Source organism: Notamacropus eugenii, chromosome 4 (genome assembly GCF_028372415.1).
Source record: "Notamacropus eugenii isolate mMacEug1 chromosome 4, mMacEug1.pri_v2, whole genome shotgun sequence".
Lineage (NCBI taxonomy): Eukaryota > Metazoa > Chordata > Mammalia > Diprotodontia > Macropodidae > Notamacropus > Notamacropus eugenii.
The window spans coordinates 246,892,435-246,916,108 of record NC_092875.1 but is presented as its reverse complement, the minus strand read 5'-3'; the positions used below and the strand labels follow the sequence as shown (position 1 = coordinate 246,916,108).

The 23,674-nt window shown below is 35.8% G+C and overlaps 1 protein-coding gene across 4 annotated transcripts in view; it reads right to left on the bottom strand.

Annotated features, from left to right (window-relative positions):
• RBBP8 (RB binding protein 8, endonuclease) overlaps window positions 1-23,674 on the bottom strand; it is a 102,174-nt gene that overhangs the window by 57,788 nt on the left and 20,712 nt on the right. For all 4 annotated transcript variants that reach the window (XM_072604378.1, XM_072604379.1, XM_072604380.1 and 1 more), the window contains one exon: window positions 21,570-21,665. In XM_072604378.1, coding sequence (XP_072460479.1) covers window positions 21,570-21,665 — 96 coding nt within the window. The remainder of the gene's footprint in view (window positions 1-21,569; window positions 21,666-23,674) is intronic.

Genomic DNA, 23,674 nt, shown 5'->3' with positions numbered 1-23,674 from the left:
AGTACTAAATTCTCTCCCTCTCTTCTGTCCTTCCCCCATCCCTATTCCTTGAGAAGGCAAGCAGTATGATACCAAGTACATATATGAAGTTATGCAAAATATATTTCCATATTAGCCATGATGCAAAAGAATATGAAACACAATACGAAAATCAAGGGGAAAAAAGTCTGCTTCAATCTGCACTCTGTGTTCATCAGTTCTCTCTCTGGAAGTGGCCAGCATTTGTCATCCATGGGTCTTTTGGAATTGTCTTGATCAGAGTAGCTAAGTCTTTCACAGCTGATCACTGTTATAATACTGCTGTTACTCTGTTCAGTGTTCTCCTACTCACTTTACTTTGCATTAATTCACATATGATTTCTTAGGTTTTTCTAAAACCAGCCTACTCATCATTTCTTATAGCACAATAGTATTCTGTTACAATAATATACCACAACTTGTTCAGCCATTCCGCAATTGATGGGCCTACCCTCTCAATTTCCAATTCTTTGCCTCCACAAAAAGAAATGTTATAAATTTTTAAAAAAGAGGTCCTTTTCTCTTTTCATTGATTCTTTGGAATACAGACCTAGTAGAGGAATTGCAAGATCAAATGGTATGCAGATTTTTACAACCCTTTGGGTGTGTAGTTCTCCAGAATGGTTAGGCCAGCTCACAGCTTCACCAACAGTGCATTAATGTCCCTATTTTTCCATATCCCCTCTAGCTGCCATCCTCTTTTACAAAATTAAAAAAAAACATGGTATGAGTCTGAAAGGAAGCACTTTGCTAGAAATTCACATGGCACAGGGAAATATCTGAGCCAACAATTATAGATTTTATGTAGCTATTCTGCTGTAGTTTTGTGGAGAAGTTAGAGTTTCATTTATGTATATAAAGTCCTTTTTGGTTCATTATATTCTAGTGTGTGCACTTAATTTTGCATTTGATTCAATTTGAGTTTTTGTCATGCTAGACTTCTTGCAGACATACAGATGCCTGGAAATTTTCAACATTATGCTTCTTCAAAGGGTTCTCTCTCTCTTCTAATTTCATTGGTTCTTGAAGTCAAGTTCTTGATGGATGCTGACCTGCTGATTTTGTCCTTTGAATCAGTCTGAGTCTTTGTGTTGCCTCATAATTTTGACTTTTTTACTTTAAATTGTTTATGAAGGGAATCTAGAACTTCTAACACATTTTGTTTTCTAGATTCTATTCAAGACTTCTGGAATTCCCTTCAGTTTCTATGACTTTTTGGGTTACCTTTAAATGTATAAAATGGTGGGCGGAGCCAAGATGGCGGAGTAGAAAGACACACATACGCTACCTCCAAACCCACTGCCCATAAAATATCTGTAAAAAAAGAACCACCAGTGAATTCTGGAGCAGCAGAAGCCACAGAACAATGGAGCGGAGGAGATTTCTGCTCCAGAGAGCCTGAAAACCTCTCGCAGAAGGTCCCTTGCGCCCCGGACCCGGAGCAGAGCCCAATCCTGCCTCGGCGGTGCGGAAAGGAGCGGATCCGAGCAGGCTTCAGGGATGGAATCTCCAGCAGCCGCTCGGGTCCCCCACCCACAGGTGACAAGGGTCGGTGAGAGGGTCTCTTCAGCGGGTCGAGACGGGTGTGGGGTGCCTCCATAACTCAGGCCCCCTCGGGAGGCAGCAGCGGAGGCAGCAACAGTCAAGGGCTCCCCAAGCAGGCAGGAGCTCGGATCCATTGTTGAAGGTCTCCACATAAACCCCCTGAGGGAACTGAGCCGGAGAGGCAGCCCTGCCGCCACCTGAGCACCTGAACTTATCTCACACTGAATAGCAGCCCTGCCCCAGCCCAAAGCCCTGAGGCTGGGAAGCAGCATTTGAATCTCAGACCCAAGTGCTGGCTGGGCGGATCTGGAGGCGAGGTGGGGCTGGAGAGGACACTCAGAAGTCAAGTCACTGGCTGGGAAAATGCCCAGAAAAGGGAAAAAAAATAAGACTATAGAAGGTTACTTTCTTGGTGAACAGGCATTTCCTCCCTTCCTTTCTGATGAGGAAGAACAATGCTTACCATCAGGGAAAGACACAGAAGTCAAGGCTTCTGTATCCCAGCCTACTCAATGGGCTCAAGTCATGGAAGAGCTCAAAAAGGATTTTGAAAATCAAGTCAGAGAGGTGGAGGAAAAACTGGGAAGAGAAATGAGAGACATGCAAGCAAAGCATGAAAAACAAGTAAACACCCTGCTAAAGGAGACCCAAAAAAATGCTAAAGAAAATAACACCTTGAAAAATAGGCTAACTCAATTGGCAAAAGAGGTTCAAAAAGCCAATGAGGAGAAGAATGCTTTCAAAAGCAGAATTAGCCAAATGGAAAAGGAGATTCAAAAGCTCACTGAAGACAATAGTTCTTTAAAAATTAGAATGGAACAGATAGAGGCTAATGACTTTATGAGAAACCAACAAATCACAAAACAAAACCAAAAGAATGAAAAAATGGAAGATAATGTGAAATATCTCACTGGAAAAACAACTGATCTGGAAAATAGATCCAGGAGAGACAATTTAAAAATTATGGGCCTACCTGAAAGCCAGGATCAAAAAACGAGCCTAGACATCATCTTTCATGAAATTATCAAGGAAAACTGCCCTGAGATTCTAGAACTAGAGGGCAAAATAAGTATTCAAGGAATCCACAGATCACCGCCTGAAAGAGATCCAAAAAGAGAAACTCCTAGGAACACTGTGGCCAAATTCCAGAGTTCCCAGGTCAAGGAGAAAATATGGCAAGCAGCTAGAAAGAAACAATTCAAGTACTGTGGAAATACAATCAGGATAACATATTATCTAGCAGCTTCTACATTAAGGGATCAAAGGGCATGGAATAGGATATTCCAGAAGTCAAAGGAACTAGGACTAAAACCAAGAATCACCTACCCAGCAAAACTGAGTATAATACTTCAGGGGAAAAATTGGTCTTTCAATGAAATAGAGGACTTTCAAGCATTCTTGATGAAAAGACCAGAGCTGAAAAGAAAATTTGACTTTCAAACACAAGAATGAAGAGAAGCATGAAAAAGTAAATAGCAAAGAGAAGTCATAAGGGACTTTACTAAAGTTGAACTGTTTACATTCCTACATGGAAAGACAACATTTGTAACTCTTGAAACTTTTCAGTATCTGGGTAGTGGGTGGGATTACACACACACACACATGCACACGCACACACACATAGAGACAGAGTGCACAGAGTGAATTGAAGAGGATGGGATCATATCTTAAAAAAATGAAATCAAGCAGTGAGAGAGAAATATATTGGGAGGAGAAAGGGAGAAACGGAATGGGGCAAATTATCTCTCATAAAAGAGGCAAGCAAAAGACTTATTAGTGGAGGGATAAAGAGGGGAGGTGAGAGAAAACCATGAAGTTTACTCTCATCACATTCCACTAAAGGAAGGAATAAAATGCACACTCATTTTGGTATGAAAACCTATCTTACAATACAGGAAAGTGGGGGATAAGGGGATAAGTAGGATGGGGGGGATGATGGAAGGGAGGGCATGGGGAGGAGGGAGCAATTTGAGGTCAACACTCATGAGGAGGGACAGGATCAAAAGAGAGAACAGAAGTAATGGGGGACAGGATAGGATGGAGGGAAATATAATTAGTTCTTACACAACACTACTATTATGTAAGTCATTTGCAAAACTACACAGATTTGGCCTATATCGAATTGCCTGCCTTCCAAAGGGAAGGGGTGGGGAGGGAGGGAGGAAGAGAAGTTGGAACTCAAAGTTTTAGAAACAACTGTTGAGTACTGTTCTTGCCACTAGGAAATAAGAAATACAGGTAAAGGGGTATAGGATGGAGACAAGGGCAGAGAGGGATGACAGAAGAGAGGGCAGATTGGCAGACAGGGGAAATTAGAACGCTTGGTGTTTTGGGGTGGGGGGAGGGGACAAAAGGGGAAAAAATTTGGAACCCAAAATTTTGTGAAAATGAATATTAAAAGTTCAATAAATAAATAAATAAATGAAAGAGGCACACAGCAGAGTTAAATAGTAGCTTAGGTGTTAAAGTCTTTTTTTCATAAAATTTTATTTTTATTATTAACTTAGCATCCACAAAAGTGAACATTTCAATATACAAAGAAGAGAAAAAGAAGTGTCTATATAAAATCATGAAATTTCATGTACTTGCTTTTTTAATGTATATTAAATTGAACACTGTAGTAACCAAAATAAATAAATAAATAAATGTATGAAATGGCACTGAAGTTTTCTACTGCAAACAGAAACTATATTCAGTCTTCCAAAGTTTTTCCTCAGGTCTTCAAAAACTTTCTCAAGCCACACTCATACTATGATGGGTGTTTTGGCACCTGTCTTTAGCTGTATTCTTTGATAGCTCCACCTTTCCTTCAACAGTTCTTACCAAAGTAACTGTGTCACATTATATAGTTGTGTGCAGGTTTTGAAATGTTTTTACACTTTCTGTTAAATATTTTGGGCATATTAATGATGATTATGGCAAAGGTCAAATTTTAAACTATTTAAAGTTTAAATGTAAAAAAACTATCCTTTTGGTATAGTTGGTCTGAAAACTGGTTTTGTGCTATCAAACTCAAAAAAGACATTTCAAAATTCCAGTATGTTTACATTAAAAATCTTTGAGACACTGGTCTCAAAATGATATTTTGTTAAGCATTTCATTATTAACCAGGATTTATGGAATTTGTGTTAAGTGAAGATTTTCAGTGACCCTCATTAGTGTTCTTCAACATTTCTCTCTTCAGGCTTTTGTAACTCCTCAGTGTCAGCTCATTTCATTTAACGTGGGCTTGGTGAAAACATTATTTCTTATGACTACCCCTTTATTGGTCTGTAAAAATTGATGTGTAACTTGGAGCTGAGGGATTTACTGACTTTTAAAAAGCAGCCTAAAGCCCTTGCCTATAACCAGTGAGATCAGCCTCCAGGAATTATTATTGCTAATGCTGACAACAACTAATAAATACTTCACTCTATTAAACCATGCTGCCTCCCTCTGAACAAATAAAATGACAGATTTTGAACTAGATCGTTAGAAGGTTTCTTTTATTACTAAAATTATATTATCCCAATTTCCAGCTACTATTTGAAAACTTCCTCAAAATTCAGGTCTAATACTTGGAAAAGAAACTTATCATAACTAATCTTGGACAAAGTCTGGCAAATATGAGAAATCACTGAAAAAAATTATCATTCCTATGCATATTGTTATGATCAATTTAGTAAGCATTGAACAAGCTGCCTGAAAGCAATGCAATATTTATAGCACCATAATTGAGGCATTAGAAGCTTCTAACTCAGTTCTATATTCATGTATTATAGATGTATAAATAGAACCAAGCATAGCAGAATTGTTAGTACATTTGAAATCCACACAGAAGACTTTTCTGTATTTAAAAATAGGGTACCAATACAATGATGTCAAGAACAATTAATGCAGAGTATCACAAGGATCTTAGTTAAGTTTTAAAGTTTTTTTTTTTAAGTATCTTAAAACTACACTAAGAGCCTTGGGATACCCTATATAAAAGCATAGTATATTTCAGTTTAAATTCAATATGATTTTACTTTGTTTTAAATTCATTATCATGTCTCCTAAATATAATGAAATGGTTCCCAAATTTATGAGGGAGCTGTATTAAAATATTTTTGAACCACTTGATGTACAAGGGTAATGTTAGGTTGGAGAACTATTTCCTAAAAGTGACATTCCTTTCCCTACTTCAGGGCATCTGTATCAGGGAATCCCCTCTGTCTGCCACACTCTCATCTACTCAGCTCTGCTTTGTAGAAAACCTTACTTTCTTCAAGGCATAGCTTGGGTGCCACCTGCTATTCTAAGCCTTTCCTGATACTCACAATTGATTAGTACTGTCTTCATCTTAAAATTACTTTGTTATATTTTTTATGTATTTTACATTTACTTTTGAACATTGTAGCCTCCCCCCAACCAAAGAAAATAAGTTCCGTGGAGGCAGAAACCGCTTCATTTTTATATCAGCACAGTATTTTAAACACAGTAGACTTTTGGCAATTTACCTAATGTCTCTGAATTTGTATCCTCATCTGCAAAATGAGATATAACAGCTATAATAATAGTACCTACCTCACAAGGTTGTTTGGAAGATTAAATGAAATAGTGTGTTAAACAAAGTCCTTTGGAAACCTTAAAATCCTTTGGCAAATGTTAGCTATCATTATCCCCCCATTCTGAAGAAATCCAATTCTAATAGTCAAAACAATCAGAACAAAATTGACCACAGAATAGCTTTCTGAACACATCAAAAATAAGACAGGAGAATAAAATGATTCCTAAATTCTAGATAACTGATAGCACTACTAGGGGAAAGCTGACGTATGGCTGAACTCAGCAGTCAACCTATACAAAAAACAGTATGGGTTCCTTCCTTTTGAAGGGAGTAATTCATAATACAATAAGTGAGAGAGAAGCGTCCAGAAACTGAAGGGAATAAAAGTATATTTTCAGTTCTGAAAATAGCACCTCCTACAAAATAATGCCAAAATTTAAGTTTTCTGATTAACTTTCCTATTTTTAATTAAGATTCTGGGATGGATTCTAGTTTATCTTCAAGTCAATTAAGTATATATTTGTTAAAAAGCACTGCTCATGATTCACCATGTGATAGAGAAATAAAAATACATATTTCTCTATGACAAATTGTTAAATTCCATTTTATGTAATATAATTTTAAAAATAAAGTTTATTAATATATTTTGCTTTTTAATATCACCATAGTTTCTCCCCAGCATTCTACCCCTCTGAGAACTTTCCTAGTAAAAATGCAAAAATGTTTATAACCATTTTATTATTACCTGTTTAAATTCTAACATAGAAAAATGAATTATCTAATAGAAAAACTTTAAATGCATGTTTCATCTCACATTACTGATAGAACAAAATAATTAACATTAATAGAGAAAAACATTAATAAAACAGAAATTGCCTTAATGGAGTCATGATATGAAGAATACCTTCATCAATGCATGTTACATCCCTCTATGCCTTCCCATCACTATTGCTGGCAATCACTACAAAACTTTGCTACTTTTTATGTCTCTTAATTTTCATTTGGTTTATTCTAGAAAACAAGAGTATATTTTTCGAATTAATTCTTGGGATAAATGGTGGCTGCTATTTTTACTCTTCCCCTTTTCTCTCTGTCTCTCTCTTCCCTAGGCAATGGCTTTGGGGACCAAGCTAGAAGCAGAGCCAGTGGCCTTGGACGCACTGATATTCCAAGAGCTCCTCATAATCTCAGAGTCATCCTTGACTCTTCCCTTTCTCTCACTCTCCATATCCAATCGTTCTACTTTTATACCATCTGTTGGACCTAGTGCTTTCTTTCCAATGACATAGCCATTACCATAATTCAAGTTCTTAACCTCTTACTTTGATGAATAACTTCCTTTTTGGCCTTACTGCTTTCAGTATTTCCCTCTCAATTCATCTTCTACCCAGCTGCCAAAATATTTTTCCTAAAGCATGACAACTGATCATGTCACACCCAGAATAAAAAATGTTTAACAGCTACCCATTATCTATAGGATAAAATACAGCCTCCTTAAATTTGGCAATTGAGGTCTTCCACCATTTAGCTCTTACCTAAACTTCTCTGTATGAACTCTTGTAGCCAAACTAGTCTGTTAGTCATTCTCAGAATTCAATAGCTCATCTCCCACTTTCTCTGCATCTGCACAACTTGTTCTCCCCACAACCTGGAATGTACTCTCTTCATCTTCACTTTTCAAAATCTTTTATCTTCTTCCTTCTTCAAGACTCAGTTTAGGAGTTTCCTCCTCCACAAAGCATTCCATGATCTCCATCCACTTGATTATTTCTGCTCTCTCTCACATTTTTTCTTGCATGGTTCTTATTGATATATATACCTTATTTCTTTCACACCACACTCCACCCTACTACAGAATGCAAGCTTCTTGAGCAGAGAGACGACTTCTTGAGAAGAGGGACCATCTGTATTCTCTGTGCCTAAAACAATGCTTTGCACCTGGGTAGATACTTAATGTCTACTGAATTGAGTATGAATAGATTTTTTTTTACAATGTATTTCAAATTCTAAGTCAATGATTTTAAGAAACCACAATGAAGGTCACATCTATGATTTAAAAAAACAAACAAACTCCAATCACACATATAAAACATTTAAACAGGTCAAGTGTTCAGATCTGTATTACTGGAGAAAATTTATAAATAGGTAGGATCACAGATCCATCTGGGTACTGAGTAAGTAGGTCAAAACAACAGGGAAGTAAAGTAAAAATCATGTATAATCTCATCTCAGAATAAAATAGACTGGAAATGTTTGGTTTGCCATCATTCTAACACAACATACTTGAGGTAAGGAAATAGTAAAGTTTCTATCTTGCAGATCAGTGTGGACTTACGTTCTCTTAAAATGGTACAGAAAAAATTGGCTGCACTGTACAGATTCTCCATCTCAATACAGTACAAAATTAAAACTACACTTTGGCAAGCTAAATAAAACATAACATGGGCCTTTAAACTACAATAAAGGAAATGCGCATTCTTATCCCTCAAACAAAACACTTCTAACATGTGAGTTACATAAAATATTGGTGGTATTCTTTATGTTTATACTCATATTTAAGATTCCAAAATAAACATAAGATTGCAGTATCACTTTATTAATCTCCAACCAAAACACTGCTAAACTTTTGCTGACAGATGGACAATTTGAAGCATTTTTCTAATAGACTTGGTATTTCCATTAAATCTTCAGCACCAGAATTTTTGCAACAGTTGATAACTTGAGATTAATGCAATAACAAGAATACTAGACTTGATCTGGTGAATAAAAGCTACAGCTAGAAGTAAACTAGTAGACAAAGAAGCCGTTTGAGACATTCAACAATCACTTTACTAAATGCTATAAATCTGGGTATTAAGCAACATCCTGTTGTCTGGTTAATTTGCCTCTAAAAAGTGAGCAGTTTGTGTTTCAGCAGAGTTACACTGTTTTTCTGAAATATCTCTCATCAAAAGGCATAGTGTGGTTAAAAAAGATGGGAAAATGCCATGTGTTGTGAAGTAAACTTGCAGAACTCCTTGTTTCTGTACCAATGTGATTAATTTGGAAAATTCAGAGGAGGCAGAGGTCTTTTGGGTCAAAATAGTGGACAAAAAACCCCTTCACGTTAAGCCAGGGCATACTATTTTCCTACCACAGATCGTGGAAATCAAATGCAAATCATTATCAAAAATAAATGATCTCTCTTGTTCATATAAGTAAGACTTAACTCTTATCCTCTTACTTATCACTCATTACTACTATGGCTACCTGAGAGGAGCTTTATTGTTCAGTTGTTTCAGTGGTGTTTACTCTGTGACTCCTTTTGGGGCTTTCTTGGCAAAGATACTGGAGGGGTATGCCATTTCCTTCTCCAGCTCATTTTATAGATAAGGAAACTGAGGCAAATAGAGGTAAGTGACTTGCCCAGAGTCACAGAGCTAGTGTATCTGAGGCTGGATCTGAACTCCGGTCTTCAAATGCTCTAGCCACTGTGCAACCAAGCTACCTGAGAGGAGAAGATAAAAGGAATAAGAGCAAGTTGAAGGGCTGGTGGTAGGGTGTGGGGGAGAGAATAATCACACTGTTTGGAAAAGAAAAGCACATATTTTTATTTATGCAAGTTTGATTCTTGCGACCGGGGTTAAGAAGTTTCTTTGAAATTAAAACTACCCAGGGTCCAAGATGGTGGAATAGAAGGACAGACCTGCTCCAGCTCTCCCCCCATAGCCCATAAAATACCCGTAAAAAATGACTCAAAACAAATTCTAGAGTAGCAGAAGCCACAAAAATGACAGATTGAAAGAGATTTCCAGCTCAAGACAGCCTGGAAGGCCAACAGGAAAGGTCTATCGCATCAGGTTCAGAGTAGAGCATAGACCAGCCTTGGCCGCGCAGCACAGACAGGACTGGAGCAGGGTTCAGGGTGCAGAATAACAGGTAGTAGCTGTGGTTCCCAGATTTCTCAACCAACAAACACCAAAGACAGCATCAAGGTCAGTAAGAAAGCTCTGGGTGAAAGGAGGTGTCTGAACCTGCCCTGGCCATGGTCCCAGGGCAGCAGCAGCATCCACTTCTAGAGCCCTTGGCCTAAAGGAGACCCTGGGGGAATCCAGCAGCTGATCGGGGTCTCAGTTCTGAGTGGCAGTCCTGAGGTGAGGAGGAGAGATCCTAGGCAGAAAAGCTCCCAGATCAGAGAGCAGGCCAGGAGAGAAGTAAACTTCTCTCCCTTGATTGTGCCACCTTGGAGGAACTGAGAACTTATAGGTCCCTAGAGCATATCCTCCACTTGACAAAGGACTCAAAAGTCAAGTAAGTGGCTGCGAACATGCCCCCAAAAGGGGAAAAAAATAAGACTACAGAAGTTTATTTTCTTAGTGAAAAGATATTTTCTTCCATCCTTTCAGAAGAGGAAGAACAAAGCATACCATCAGAGGAAGACATAAAATTCAAGACTTCTACATCCAAAACCTTTAATAAAAATATGCAATGGGCTCAGGCCATGGGAGAACTCAAAAGGGATTTTGAAAATCAAGTTAAGAGAAGTGGAGGAAAAATTGGGAAGAGAAATGTGAGTGATGTAAGAAAATCATGAGAAGCAAGTCAACAGCTTGTGAAACGAGAACCCAAAAAATGCTGAAGAAAACAATATCTTTAAAAAAGACTAACCCAAATGGCAAAAGAGGTCCAAAAAAGCCAATGAAGAGAAGAATGCTTTAAAAAGTAGAATTGGCCAAATGGAAAAGCAGGTTCAAAAGCTCACTGAAGAAAATAGTTCTTTAAAAATTAGAATGGAGCAGATGGAAGCTAATGACTTTATGAGAAACCAAGAAATTATAAAACAAAACCAAAAGAATGAAAAAATAGAAGACAATGTGAAATATCTCACTGCAAGAACAACTGACCTGGAAAATAGATGCCAGGAAAGATAATTTAAAAATTAATGGTCTTCCTGAAAACCACAATCAAAAAAAGAGCCTAGGCATCATCTTCCAAGAAATTATCAAGGAAAACTGCCCTTATATTCTAGAACCAGAGGGTAAAATAAAAATGGAAAGACTTCACAATCACCTCCTGAAAGAGATCCCAAAAGGAAAACTCCTAGGAATATTGTAGTCAAATTCCAGAGTTCCCAGGTCAAGGAGAAAGTACTGCAAGCAGCCAGAAAGAAACAACTCAAGTATTGTGGAAATGTAATCAAGATAACAGGATTTAACAGTTTCTACACTGAGGGATTGAGGGGCTTAGAATATAATATTCCAGAGGTCAAAGGATATAGAATTAAAACCAAGAATCACCTATTCAGCAAAACTGAGTATAATACTTCAGGAGAAAAAATGGAATTTCAATGAAATAGAGGACTTCCAAGAATTGTTGTTGAAAAGACCAGAGCTGAAGAGAAAATTTGACTCTCAAATACAAGAATCAAGAGAAACATGAAAAGGTAAACAACAAAGTGAAGGCTTAAGGAACTCATTAAAGTTGAATTGTTTACATTCCTATATGGAAAGATATTATTTGTAACTCATGAGACCTTGAAAGTATTAGGGTAGTTAGAGGGAATATATATATGTAGGTGTCTATAGGTATATATGTATGTACATACACACACACACACAGAGGGTACAGGTTGAGTTGAATATGAAGGGAGAATACCTAAAAAAAATAAAATTTACTGTTGAATGGAATGTACTAGAAGAGAAAGGAAAAGGTAGAATGTAGCAAATCATCTCACATAAAAGAGGAAAGAGCAAGCTTCTCCAATGGAGGGGAAGAGCGGGGAGATGAAAGGAAATAATTGAGCCTTACTTCCATAGGATTTAGCTTAATGAGGGAATAACACACATTTATTTGGATATGGAAATCTATTTTACCCTGCAGGAAGGCAAGGGAGAAGGGGATAGGAGAGGGAAGATAATAGACGGGACAGCAAACACTATTATGGGAGGACAGGTCAAGGGAGAGAATGGAATAAGTGAAGGGCAGGACAGGACAGAGGGAAATGTGGTTAGTCTTTTACAACGTAACTATTATGGAAGTGCTTTGCATTGTTACCTATGTATGACCTATATTGAACTTCCTGTTTTCTCAATGAGGATGGGTGGAGAGGGCGTGAGAGAATATGGAACTCAAAGCTTTAAAAATGGATGTTAAAAATTGTTTTAGCATGCAACTGGAAATTAAGCTATACAAGCAATAGAGTATAGACATCGATTTTGCCCTACAGGAAAATAGAGGGGATGGGGAATGGAAGAAGGGTAAGTAATAGAAGGGAAGATAGACTGAAGGAAGGGGTGGATGGGGTGCATGCTGTCCTGGGGTGGAAGGTGGGGAGAGATGAGGAGAAAATTTTGAATTCAAATACTTGTGTAAGTGAATGCTAAGAACTGAAAAATAAATAAATTATATAAAAGTTAAAAAAAAAAACAAACTACTCCTGGCTAGTAAGCATATTAAATTACAAGCTACAACCCAAGAGTTCTCTTGGCTACTTGTTCTACTTCATTGGAAGGAGTAGAAAATAGATATGACATAAAACCACCTACTTGAATTATTAACAGCAAATGAAACTTCAAGACGAACTTCCAATGATCAATAAAAATGCATTCAGTGTATACATATGTATATACACACCAAATGCATTTAAGAAACTATAGTTCATTTGGGTTATTTAAATGGTTTACAAATAGTTGGCATGAAATTGAGGGCATACCTATCAAGCTGGAAAGACTCAGGGATAGGCCTCATAATATTTTGCATGCCTGTCACTGAAGAGACAGCCTAAACTAAGAAAGGCCTATCAATTGAAATCGAGCCATTAGTAATTAATACAATTAATGCTTTCCAACCACAACTTAAAAAAACTACCCTACCCATTTCATAGATGGGTTGTTATCTGCACTGTTGGAGGGAGTACCCCATCCTCAATGAGATCATAGATACCTGAAGTTTCAATCTTTAGATAGCTTATTGGTACTTTTTATTTTCATTTTTTAAGATTTAGTAAAGTACTTGGAGTTCCTTGATGGAAATACCAATGCTAATGGAATAATAACAAGAGCTGATCTTCTGTAGACTTTCAGTGTTATTTCATGTGACCCTCAAACAGCATAAGACACTACTGGTATTATTATCCTCATTATACAGAAAAAAGGATTCTGACTGGTTTAGTGACTTGCCTTTTAGTCAAAGATTTCAATAAAAACACAGAAATTTAGAGCTGACCTTTAGAGGCCATTTTATTCATCTCTTCCCCTCTTTTAAAGTTAATTATAACCTAAGAAGTTAAGGGACTTGTACAAGGTCAAAAAGATAGCAATGGCAAGGTCAAGACCAAGCTCTTTGATTTTCTGTCTCATGCTGAAGTACTTGCAAAACATTATTGCAAGAATAGTAAACCTTTTAGAGAGTGGGTAACAAATTTCAGAATAAATATTTAGACATTTAGCAAAACTACACATAACCTTTTAAAGACCTTGGCAGAATTGTACTGCCTTTATAAGCTCACTTTATTATACTCTTAAACACTCCATAAAACTTTAATGACTTATGCTTATTCTAAAGGATTAAATAAGTTAACTAAAGCACAACTTAACTAACCAGTAAATCATCTACTCTAAAGCTCTTGAAGATCTTTTTTGAATGGGAAACACTTTTTTTTTTTCCTAACAGAAACAAGACAGTTGAATTTAATAACTTTAAAAAAGTTACCAACCATTATATTATAACAAAGCTTTGTGATTTTGTCAAGTAATGGAACTCCTTCTCCTGAGGCAGAATGCAACTCATCTTTAACATAATAAGAGATCTTAGAGAACAGCCTGATAATTAAAGAGATTAAATCGATCATTTTACAAGTATTGATTAGGCACCAACTATGTGCTCAGTATGGGCAGCTAGTTGGGCATATCAGGTCTAGAGTTTAGAAGATGAGTTTTCCTAAATTTAAATCCAGCCTCAGACACAAGTTGTGTGACTCAGGGCAAATCATTTAACCCTGTTTGCCTCAGTTTCCTCATGTGTAAAATGAGCTGGAGAAGGAAATGACAAAATACTATAATATCTTTGCCAAGAAAATCCCCCAAAGAGGATAAAGAGTCAGACATGACAGAAAACGACTAAACAACAAAATGTGCTAGGTGGTAGAGACCCAAAGACAGAAATGAAATGGTTCCTGCACCAAAGGACTGGACTTTCTATTGGTGAAAACAACATGTAAATATATATGTATTCCCAAAAGCATATATATACATGAATTGCACCTATGATTTCTTCAGTACAGAGATCTCCTGTGGAACTTACTCCCCAACATTTGTTTTAAAGAGTTGCCTAGGGTACTAAGAAGTTAAGTTATTTGCCATGATTCAAACTGAATGTGTCAGAAGTGGGAACTGAACTAAGTCTTTCTGACTTCAAGGCTAGCCCTCCACTGTTTTATGCAGCCTCATATATAGTACATACATAACAGCTACCAGGACAAGTATTTTTTTAGGATAGAAGTTGGGAAGAAACTAGCAAGTGGGGAAATAAAGGCTTCCTGTAGAAAATGGTGCTTGAACTAAGATTCTAAAAGGGAAAGTGAGAAAGGAGTGCATGTAAGGCATGGAGGACAATCTGGTCAAAAGCTATCCATCTATTCTACCTAGTGGTGACTCACACAGTAAGTCTGAATAAAGTTCTGTGAGAAAAGGTAGGTTCTCTCTAAACAATAATTTCATGTTATCCTTTCTTTAAAGCTAAGCTTATTCATTTAACAAGTATTTAAGTGTCTACTATTATGTACAAAATATAGTAAAAGACAAATGCTGGGGTCAGAATCACAAAATTTCAGTCCTTCCACTAAGGGAATGACAGTCAAGATGAATAGGTACAGCACAGACAAAACCAACTAATGAACAATCCTGATTTAACATCTGAGGAAACATTGGACAAATTGGTATAGACTACATACACAAAGTGTAGAGGGAATGCAGCAGGGTATAGTGGAAAGATCACTTGAATGAGAAGAGCCCTGGGTTCAGCCTCAGGTCTGACACCTGAGTGATCCTGGATACGCCACTTTCCCTCTCTGAGACTCGTTTTCTCATCTACAAAGTGGGGGTGACATCAATTACACTATCTACCTCAGAGTTATTATGAAGGATTTTTTTTGTAATCCTTAAAGCACTATATCAAAAAGTAAGTATTAGTTAAGGAAAGCCTCATGGGGGAAGACTTGAAGGATCTGTATCAGCAACAAGAAGGAAAAAGAATTTTACATGGAGGGAACAACATGTCTATGCAGAATCTGCCACTGCTCTCCCTCAGAATTATATTGACTATAACATCTACTTCCCTGAAAATGAAAGGGTTATCAAATGTGAACTCAATCCACATTTATTAAGTACCCAGGTGTTACTCCTTGGGAATACAAATACAAAAAATGAGGCTATCTCTGTCCTCAAGAAACGTAATTTTTTTAGTGAGGCACAACGTATTCATAGATTACGAAGTACAGTATACATACAAAATAAATACATCAATTTGGGTGCTATCAACTGAGAAGTACAGGAAAAGTCCTCTTGAAGTAGGAAGCACTAACTAAAACTGAGTTTGGAGGAGGAACAGGGATTCTAAGAGGCAAGTGGAAGAGTAAGAGCATTCAGGGTGTGAGAGACACTGTTTGAAAGTAACTTGGTGGGAGGGACAATAGTATTTTATGTACATGGAATATAAAGTAGCTAGTTTGGTTAGAACACAGTGTACTTGATGTGAAATAATATGTAATTAACCTGTGGAACGATAAACTGGAGTCAAATTGTGGATAGCTTTAAATGTTAATTAAAGAAATTTTATTTTATTGTAAAGACAACAGGAAGAAACTAAAGACTTATTTTGGTAAATCTCAAGTATAAAAACTAATAAAACAGGGAGTCTTTTGGGTCAAGAAAAGTCAATGAGATGGAATGGAATCAAAATGGTAGGGAGTCAACATTTTTGCCTAGCTCTCCCAACATGCCTCCAAAATACCTAGAAAACTGGTCAGATGAAATTCTCACTGGGAAAGCCAAGAAAAAGTCACAGTGAGTTTTTTTTCCCCTAGTCCAGCGCAGCTTAGGAAGACAGACATAGAGGTCTGGGCACAGCGGGGGCTGGGCAGGAGCACAGCATGATGGCAGTGGTAGAATCAGAGTCATTCAAGCACCCAGGAATGGAGAGGGACCCAATATACATCACCAGAGCAAGAAAGAGATCCCAAGACACCCCCAAACTAGCACTAAGTGCAGGAGCTCTGTGACCTAATATCCAGTTCTAGGAGACAGACTTGGGAGGAACACAGTGCCCTAGCTGCATACTGAACAAATTCCCAAAATTCCCAAAACTTAGCTGTGTATCTCTGAGCACAGTAGCAGAGAAGCAACTCAGTTCTAACCTTATTCCCAGCACATAAGCCTACAGTAGAATAACCAGGGCAGAAGACCAAGATCAAAACGAACTCAGAAGTTCAGTCACTCTGAAGCTCCAGAACCTCCCTGAAGCCTAACAGTGACTGATGTTCAACTACACACAAGGCAACAGACCAAAACTTGAGTCAGAACTTAAGACTAGGACAACAGTGAATAGACTTCTCCCCATTTTGAAAACATTGAAAACCTGCAGGTCCTCATACTGAGCTGTGAAAACAGTAGAAGTTCAGACCCCCCAGAAATAAAACTCCACATTATAAAGTTCAAAGCTGAGAGGATGAAAGAATAAACAAACAAAAAAGAAGCAAACTACAAAGAACTAAGCTCAAGTGACAAACACAGAAGAAAACAATAACTTGAAAACATCAAATATAGGCTTAAAGAAAAATGTAGACTGGATACAATCAAAACAAGAACTACAAAACAAAGTAAGTGCTAAAGAGATAAGAAAGAGCAAACAATTATTTTTAAAAACAAGTAAGAGCGGTTGAGGAAAAAACTGAAAAAGAATGAGGGCTATTCAAGAAAGTTATAAAAAGAGAATTAAAGTTTCATTAAAATATATACTTACTGAAGAAAAGAATTCCTTAAAAATTAGAATTGGCCAAATGGATGCTGACATCTTTAGATATCAAGAAATAATAAAACAAAAACAAAAGACTGAAAAAAACGGAACGAAATACAAAATATCTGACAGAAAAAACAACTGACTTGGAAAATAGACTGAGGAAAGCTAATTTAAAAATCACTGGTCTACCTGAAAGCAACAAACAAAAAAAATCCTTGACATCATTTTAAGAAATTATTGTAAAGGAAAATGGCCCAGATGTCTTAGAATCAGAAGGTAAAGTAGAAACTGAAAATAAAAAACCCCACCAGTCACGTCCTGAAAACAAAAATCCCATAATGAAAGCTCCCAGGAATATTGTAGCCCAAATCCAAAACTGCCAGGTCAGGCAGAAAATACTGCAAGTAGCCAGAAAGAAAGAATTCAGATACTATGTAGCCACAATCAGGATCACGAAAGATTTAATAACCACCACTATAAAGGAATGCAGGGCTTAGAATCTGAAATAAGCAGTAAAACTATAATAGTGGAGGGGTCTTCAATTTAATCCTCTCAAAGTCAGATAAAACTAATTATAAAATAAACAAGAAAGTTAAGGAGAGGAATAGAATTTTAGAAAAATTAGACATGACAGACCTCTGGAGAATATTATATGGGAATAGAGATGAGTCTGATTTTGCTTAATGTATGTTAAGTGGGACTGTTCTGTACACCTCTTCCTCCCCTTGGCAAGGGGTGTAGGGTATGGTGTGAGGTGGCCCCACACCCTATGTGGCCTGGTGCCACAGCACTAATGTGCAGAACCCCTGGCACAGGATTGCAGAGTGCACAGGCATTGCTGTAAGAATGGTGTTTGCCTGCCTGGGAACTAAATTTGCATAATGCAAATTTACTTAAAGAAGAACTGTCTGTGTAGGTATTTTTCAGCTGTATCTGGCACCTTCACAAAAGTTTATATATATTAGAGCATAAAGATCTTACAAACAAATGTAAAAAAACAGAAATATTACATGAACTTTTCCTGACTATAATGGAATAAAAACTACATTCAACACAAGGTCTTTAAAGTATAGAGTAAACATTAATTAGAAATGAAATATTTAATCCTAAAGAATGGGTGGGTCAAAAGATAAATCATAGAAATCCTCACTAACTTCAATAAAGATAATGACAACAATGAGACAACATACCAAAATCTGTAGGATACGCTAATACAGTATTTAATGGGAAATGTGTAACTCTAAGCACAAAAGAGAAAGAGCAGATCTACAAACTGGGCATGCAATCAAAAAAACCCAAGAAAACCAACAAATTAAAATCCCCCAATTACCCACCAGAACAGAAATCCTGATGGTCCAAGGAGAGATTAGCAAAATTGGAAATAAACCAAAAAATAAAACTAGGAGCTTTTTTTTTAAAAAAAGATAACTATTGGCTAATTGATCTTTTTAAATGAAAGAAAACAAAATTGCCAAGATCAAAAAACAAAGATGACTTAACCAATGAAAAGAAAATAAAAGCCAAATATATGCCAATAAAACTGACAATCAATAAATGAATATTTACAAAAATATGAATTGCACTGATTAGCAGAATAAAATATTTAAATAATCTTATTTTAGAAAAAGAAACTGTAAGTGAAGTCCCTAAGGAAAAAAAAACCCAAGACCAGATGGATTTATAAGTGAATTCTACCAAACAGTTAAAGAACAATCAACTCCAATAAGACATAAATTATTTGAAAAAATAAATAAAAAAGGAATACTACCAAATTCCTTCTATGACACAAACATAGTCTTAATGCCTACAACAGGGAGAGACAAAACAGAAAAAATGTAATTATAAGCCAATTTCCCTGATTGATGTAAAATTTTTAAATGAAATATTAGCAAGGAGATTAAAATGACATAACAAAAAGACTGCATACTATTACCAATGTAGATTTATATGAAGAAGGCACAGACGATTCTGTATTAGGGAAAGTATCAGCCTAACTGACTACATTAACATTAAAACCAACAGAAATCATGTAATTATTATAATAGATGCAGAAAAAGCTTTTGACAAAATACAACACCCATTTTGCTATTTAAAAAAAAACAACCTAGAAATTATCTCAATAAATGGAGCTTTCCTTAAAGTGATAATTATGTATTATTGACTTACAACCAACGGCAAGCATTATCTATAATGGAGAAAAGCCAGAAACTTTTAATATAAGATCAGGGTTGATTCTGGAGAGAAATTTGGAACTATGCTCAAAAGGCTATAAAATTGTGCATACCCTTTGATCCAGTATTACCACTAGTAGGTCTGTGTAGAGGGCCAGTGCTGATGTAGTCCAGAATGTGAGGTACTGTCCAGGTTTTACTTGAGACTTGTACTAACATGAGCTGCTAACTTTATCAGGACAATTGGCTCACCATCCCCACTCTTGATATGCAAGGATGAGAACACCCTGACCTTGCAGGTGCACCCCAAGGCCATGCCTCCCCGAGGCTGTCTCACTAGGAGGAACTAGATTAGGGATTATAAGAAATAATTTAAAAATGTTCTCATGGGAATTACGTTGGTTGCTTGAAAGTTCTCACAATGAACAATTCTGCTTGCTTGCCTGTAATAACCTATATAAATCTTGGCTATCCAGTTAATAAATGAGAGATGTCCTTTACAACTCTTCACCTGGCCCCATGTCTACTTTTCTTTCACAATCTCTCAGCAATCACAACTGGCAGCTGATGCGGCTGGCCCGCAGCAGGTCTCTATCCCAAAGAGATCTTAAAAAAGGGAAAAGGACCCACACGTACAAAAATATTTATAGCAGCTCTTTTTTGATGGCAAAGAATTGGGAGTCGAGGGATCGCCCATCAACTGGAGAATGGCTGAACAAGTTGTGGTATATGAATGTAATGGAATACTATTGTTCTATAATAAATGATGAGCAGACAGATCTCAGAAAAACCTGGAAAGACTTACATGAACTGATGCTGAGTGAAGTGAGCAGAACCAGGATAACACTGTGCACAGTAACAGAAACATTGTGAGATAATCAACTATGATAAACTTATCTCTTCTCATCAATACAATGATCCAAGACAATTCCAAAAGACTTGTGATGGAAAATGCTATCTAATCCAAAGAAAGAACTATGGAGTCTGAATACAGATTGAAGCATACTATTTTCACTTTGCTTTTTGTGGTTTTTCTCTTTTGTTCTGATTTTTCTTTTACAACATAACTAAAGTAGAAATATGTTTAACATGATTGTACATGTATAACCTATATTAGGTTGTTTGCTATCTTGGGGAGGGAGAAAAATTTGGAACTCAAAATTAAAGTCGAAAATTATCTTTACATATAATTTGAAAACATAAAATACTATTAAGTGTAAAAAAATTGTAAAAAGAAAATAATAAAATTTTTAAAAAAATAACAGAGTTGAAGTATTATTATTAGTATTAGTAGTGCATTAATAAAATACTACTAATATTAGTAATAATACTAGTACTAGTAATGTGGGCTTTAAAAAGACAAGAGATATATAGAAGAAATATAAACAATGAAAAAACAAAATGATTATTATTTGCAGATGATGAAATGGTTTACATAGGACCCTAAAGAGTAAACTAAAAAACTAATCAAAATAATTAACAATTTGAGCAAAGTTGCAGGATACAAAATAAACCCATACAAAATCATCTGTGTTTCTATATATTATCAACAAAACCTAGAAGGAAGAGCTAGAAAGAGAAATTACATTTGAAATAACTACAGACAGTATAAAATACCTGGGAGTTTACCTGCCAAGAAAAATACACAGGAACTGTAGGAACACAATTACAAAACTCTTCAAACACACAAAATCAGATCTAAATAACTGCAAAAATAGTAACTGCTCATGGGTAGGCTAAGCCAATATAATAAAAATGACAATGCTACTTTTTTCATGTAGTGTGGCTGGTTAATGCGAAATTTCATTTCCATGTCTGTATATATTTGTAATGGGTTTTGTTTTCCTTGCCTTCTCAGTGGTGAAGGATGGGGAGAGGGTATTTGGAATTGAAAATAAAATTTCAAAAAACATATAGTATTCATGTAAGCAAGGCACCAGATGTGGGGTACAAGAGAAAAAGGACACTATTGAGTATCTTCTCTGTTTCAACAAGAGAAGTATATAAGTGCTATGAGAGATGCACAATGTGAAAACAGAGAAATGAGAGATTATTTCCAGCCTGGTAGAATGAAGGGAGGAATCAGGGAGCAACCGCTCAATCTTTGTTACTACAGTCATGATACTATTTTTTCATCTTGGGGAAATTCTTTTTTCAGAATTTACAAAGGGAAAAGGGCAGGAGAGAGGTGCTGGTGGTAGTGGTAGGGATATCAGCTTTAAAATCCAAATATGATTAAAAATTAAATAGTGCATTTACATTAAAAAACATAATCTCTATTTCAAAATATATTTTATAATCATTTGCAAACTCACCGATCTTCCAAAACTTTAATGGTGTCATGAAGGGCTTTCTGTTGCTCTCTTAGTTGTTGATTTTTGGTAAAAAATTCTTCCAATCTCTGTGCATCTCTTGAGGAAAAAAAGAAAAGTATTTTTATGAAACTAAATATCCCTTACTACTATGGGAGTATAAGAAATTGTTTCTATTCCCTCTATTTTGTTAGAATTTTGCTGCTTTAAAACATCTGAAATAACTAATCGGACAGAGCTTGGAAACAAAATTGTATAGGATTTTAATTGCACTGGATAAGAATGATAAAAAACTGCCTTAAATTCCAAAACTTTCTTATTGGTTTTCCCCAAAAGGTTAAGCGGTTGAAAAATGTTTACTTATTAATATTAAGGGCATGAAAGGTATACAATATGAAAGATTTTCAGACACTAAAAAAATGAAAGAATGGCAGCTTTCCATTACTCATAATAACTGCTATGAAGTTTCAACGTAAGCAATCATAATGTACCTTCTAAAATACATAAAAACTTATGATATAGCTGATTTTTTAAAATTGTTGTTTCCAGGTCAGTAGAATAACCAAGTATTTTCTAATTTTCCGAAAGGTACACTTATGCCTACTCAAAAATTGCTCATGAGCAATAGACCACAATTTGCAATTTTAGATAAATCTCACAAAAACAACTTAATCAAGGTTTTAGAACGTAATTAAATTTATATGCAGGATTATCTTTTAGCTTCTGTGCTACTAGATAATATCATCCACTTAAGTATAGCATTAAATCTAAATGGCCTAAAAAGTGCCATTATGTACACACAAATGTGTACACACACACACACACACACACACACACATCCCACCTCTCCAAATAACAATTCAAAATATTTTTTCATAAAAATTTATATATTTTGAGTGAAAAATATATATCATAAAGACTTTTTTATAACTATGAACATAATGAAATATACCTTACAATGCTGTTTGACTTTCTGGTAGCCAACTATTCTCAGAACTCAGAACAAAGAATCAGCAAATATTTGTCTTAAAACTAAGCCATGTTATGAAAGATAAATAAGACAGCTTTAAAAGTATAAAACTAGCATCTCAATTACTTGATTATTGATTTTTCTCAATCCAGTTGTAAAAATAATGGTCTTTATGTAAATTTATAAATTCATTAAAGGGATTATATGATGACCCTTAAACTGTCCAAAAAACCAGGCATAAAATATTTCTAAAGACACACAAATGAGTCTAGTTCAAACAAATGAAAATAATACACTGGAGTTTTGTTTTGATAATTAGGATACAACTGGAACCTATCCAAAATGGGTTAACTATACCAAAAGAATTTTGCTTTAAGTTAGTTTTATCTACAAACTTATCCCACTGTATATTTTCCCAGAACGTTATCAAACTGATGACTCAGTATAACTCTCTGGGTTTAAATGGCTATTTTGCCGAGTTAATGGAGTATTTTGCATTCTGTTACATAACAAATGTACTAGTCATATGCAAAATGTTGTAAACAAATGATAAATTGTAGGTGCAAAATTATATAAACATGACTTTAAAGCAGCAAGACTGATTTGACAAGCCAAAACATAGGTGCCTCATTACTTTAGTAGGTCAAGAAAAAGGACTACTCTGAGTAAAAGAAAACAGGTAGAAGAAAACAGTTAAATCATTATGAACCTGACTCACCACAAAGAAACTGTCAACTATGATAGAAATAATGAAAAAGTCAAAATTCTTTTCCCATCAATTGCATCTTAAAGACAGAAAAAAAGTGTTTGACAAAGATTTTATTTATTTAGAGTCCTTGGTTTACAACTTTAAATATCCACAGGTAAAAGAAGGGATTTTCTTGAAAAATCCTTTGCAAAGGAGATTTGCAAATGCAAAGTGGATAGCCATAGTAGAAGCTTCAGAAGATCCAATTAAATCAATACAGCTATAAAGAAACTAAAGCACTAAGATTTAGCCTTTCACTTAACATTACAAATGGGATGACCTCTTTCATTATTTATCTATATGGACTATAACTTATTAAGTACTGACTGTGTACAAAAGCACTAAACTAGATGCTCCCAAAGAGATTACAATCACAATCCCCCAAATTTT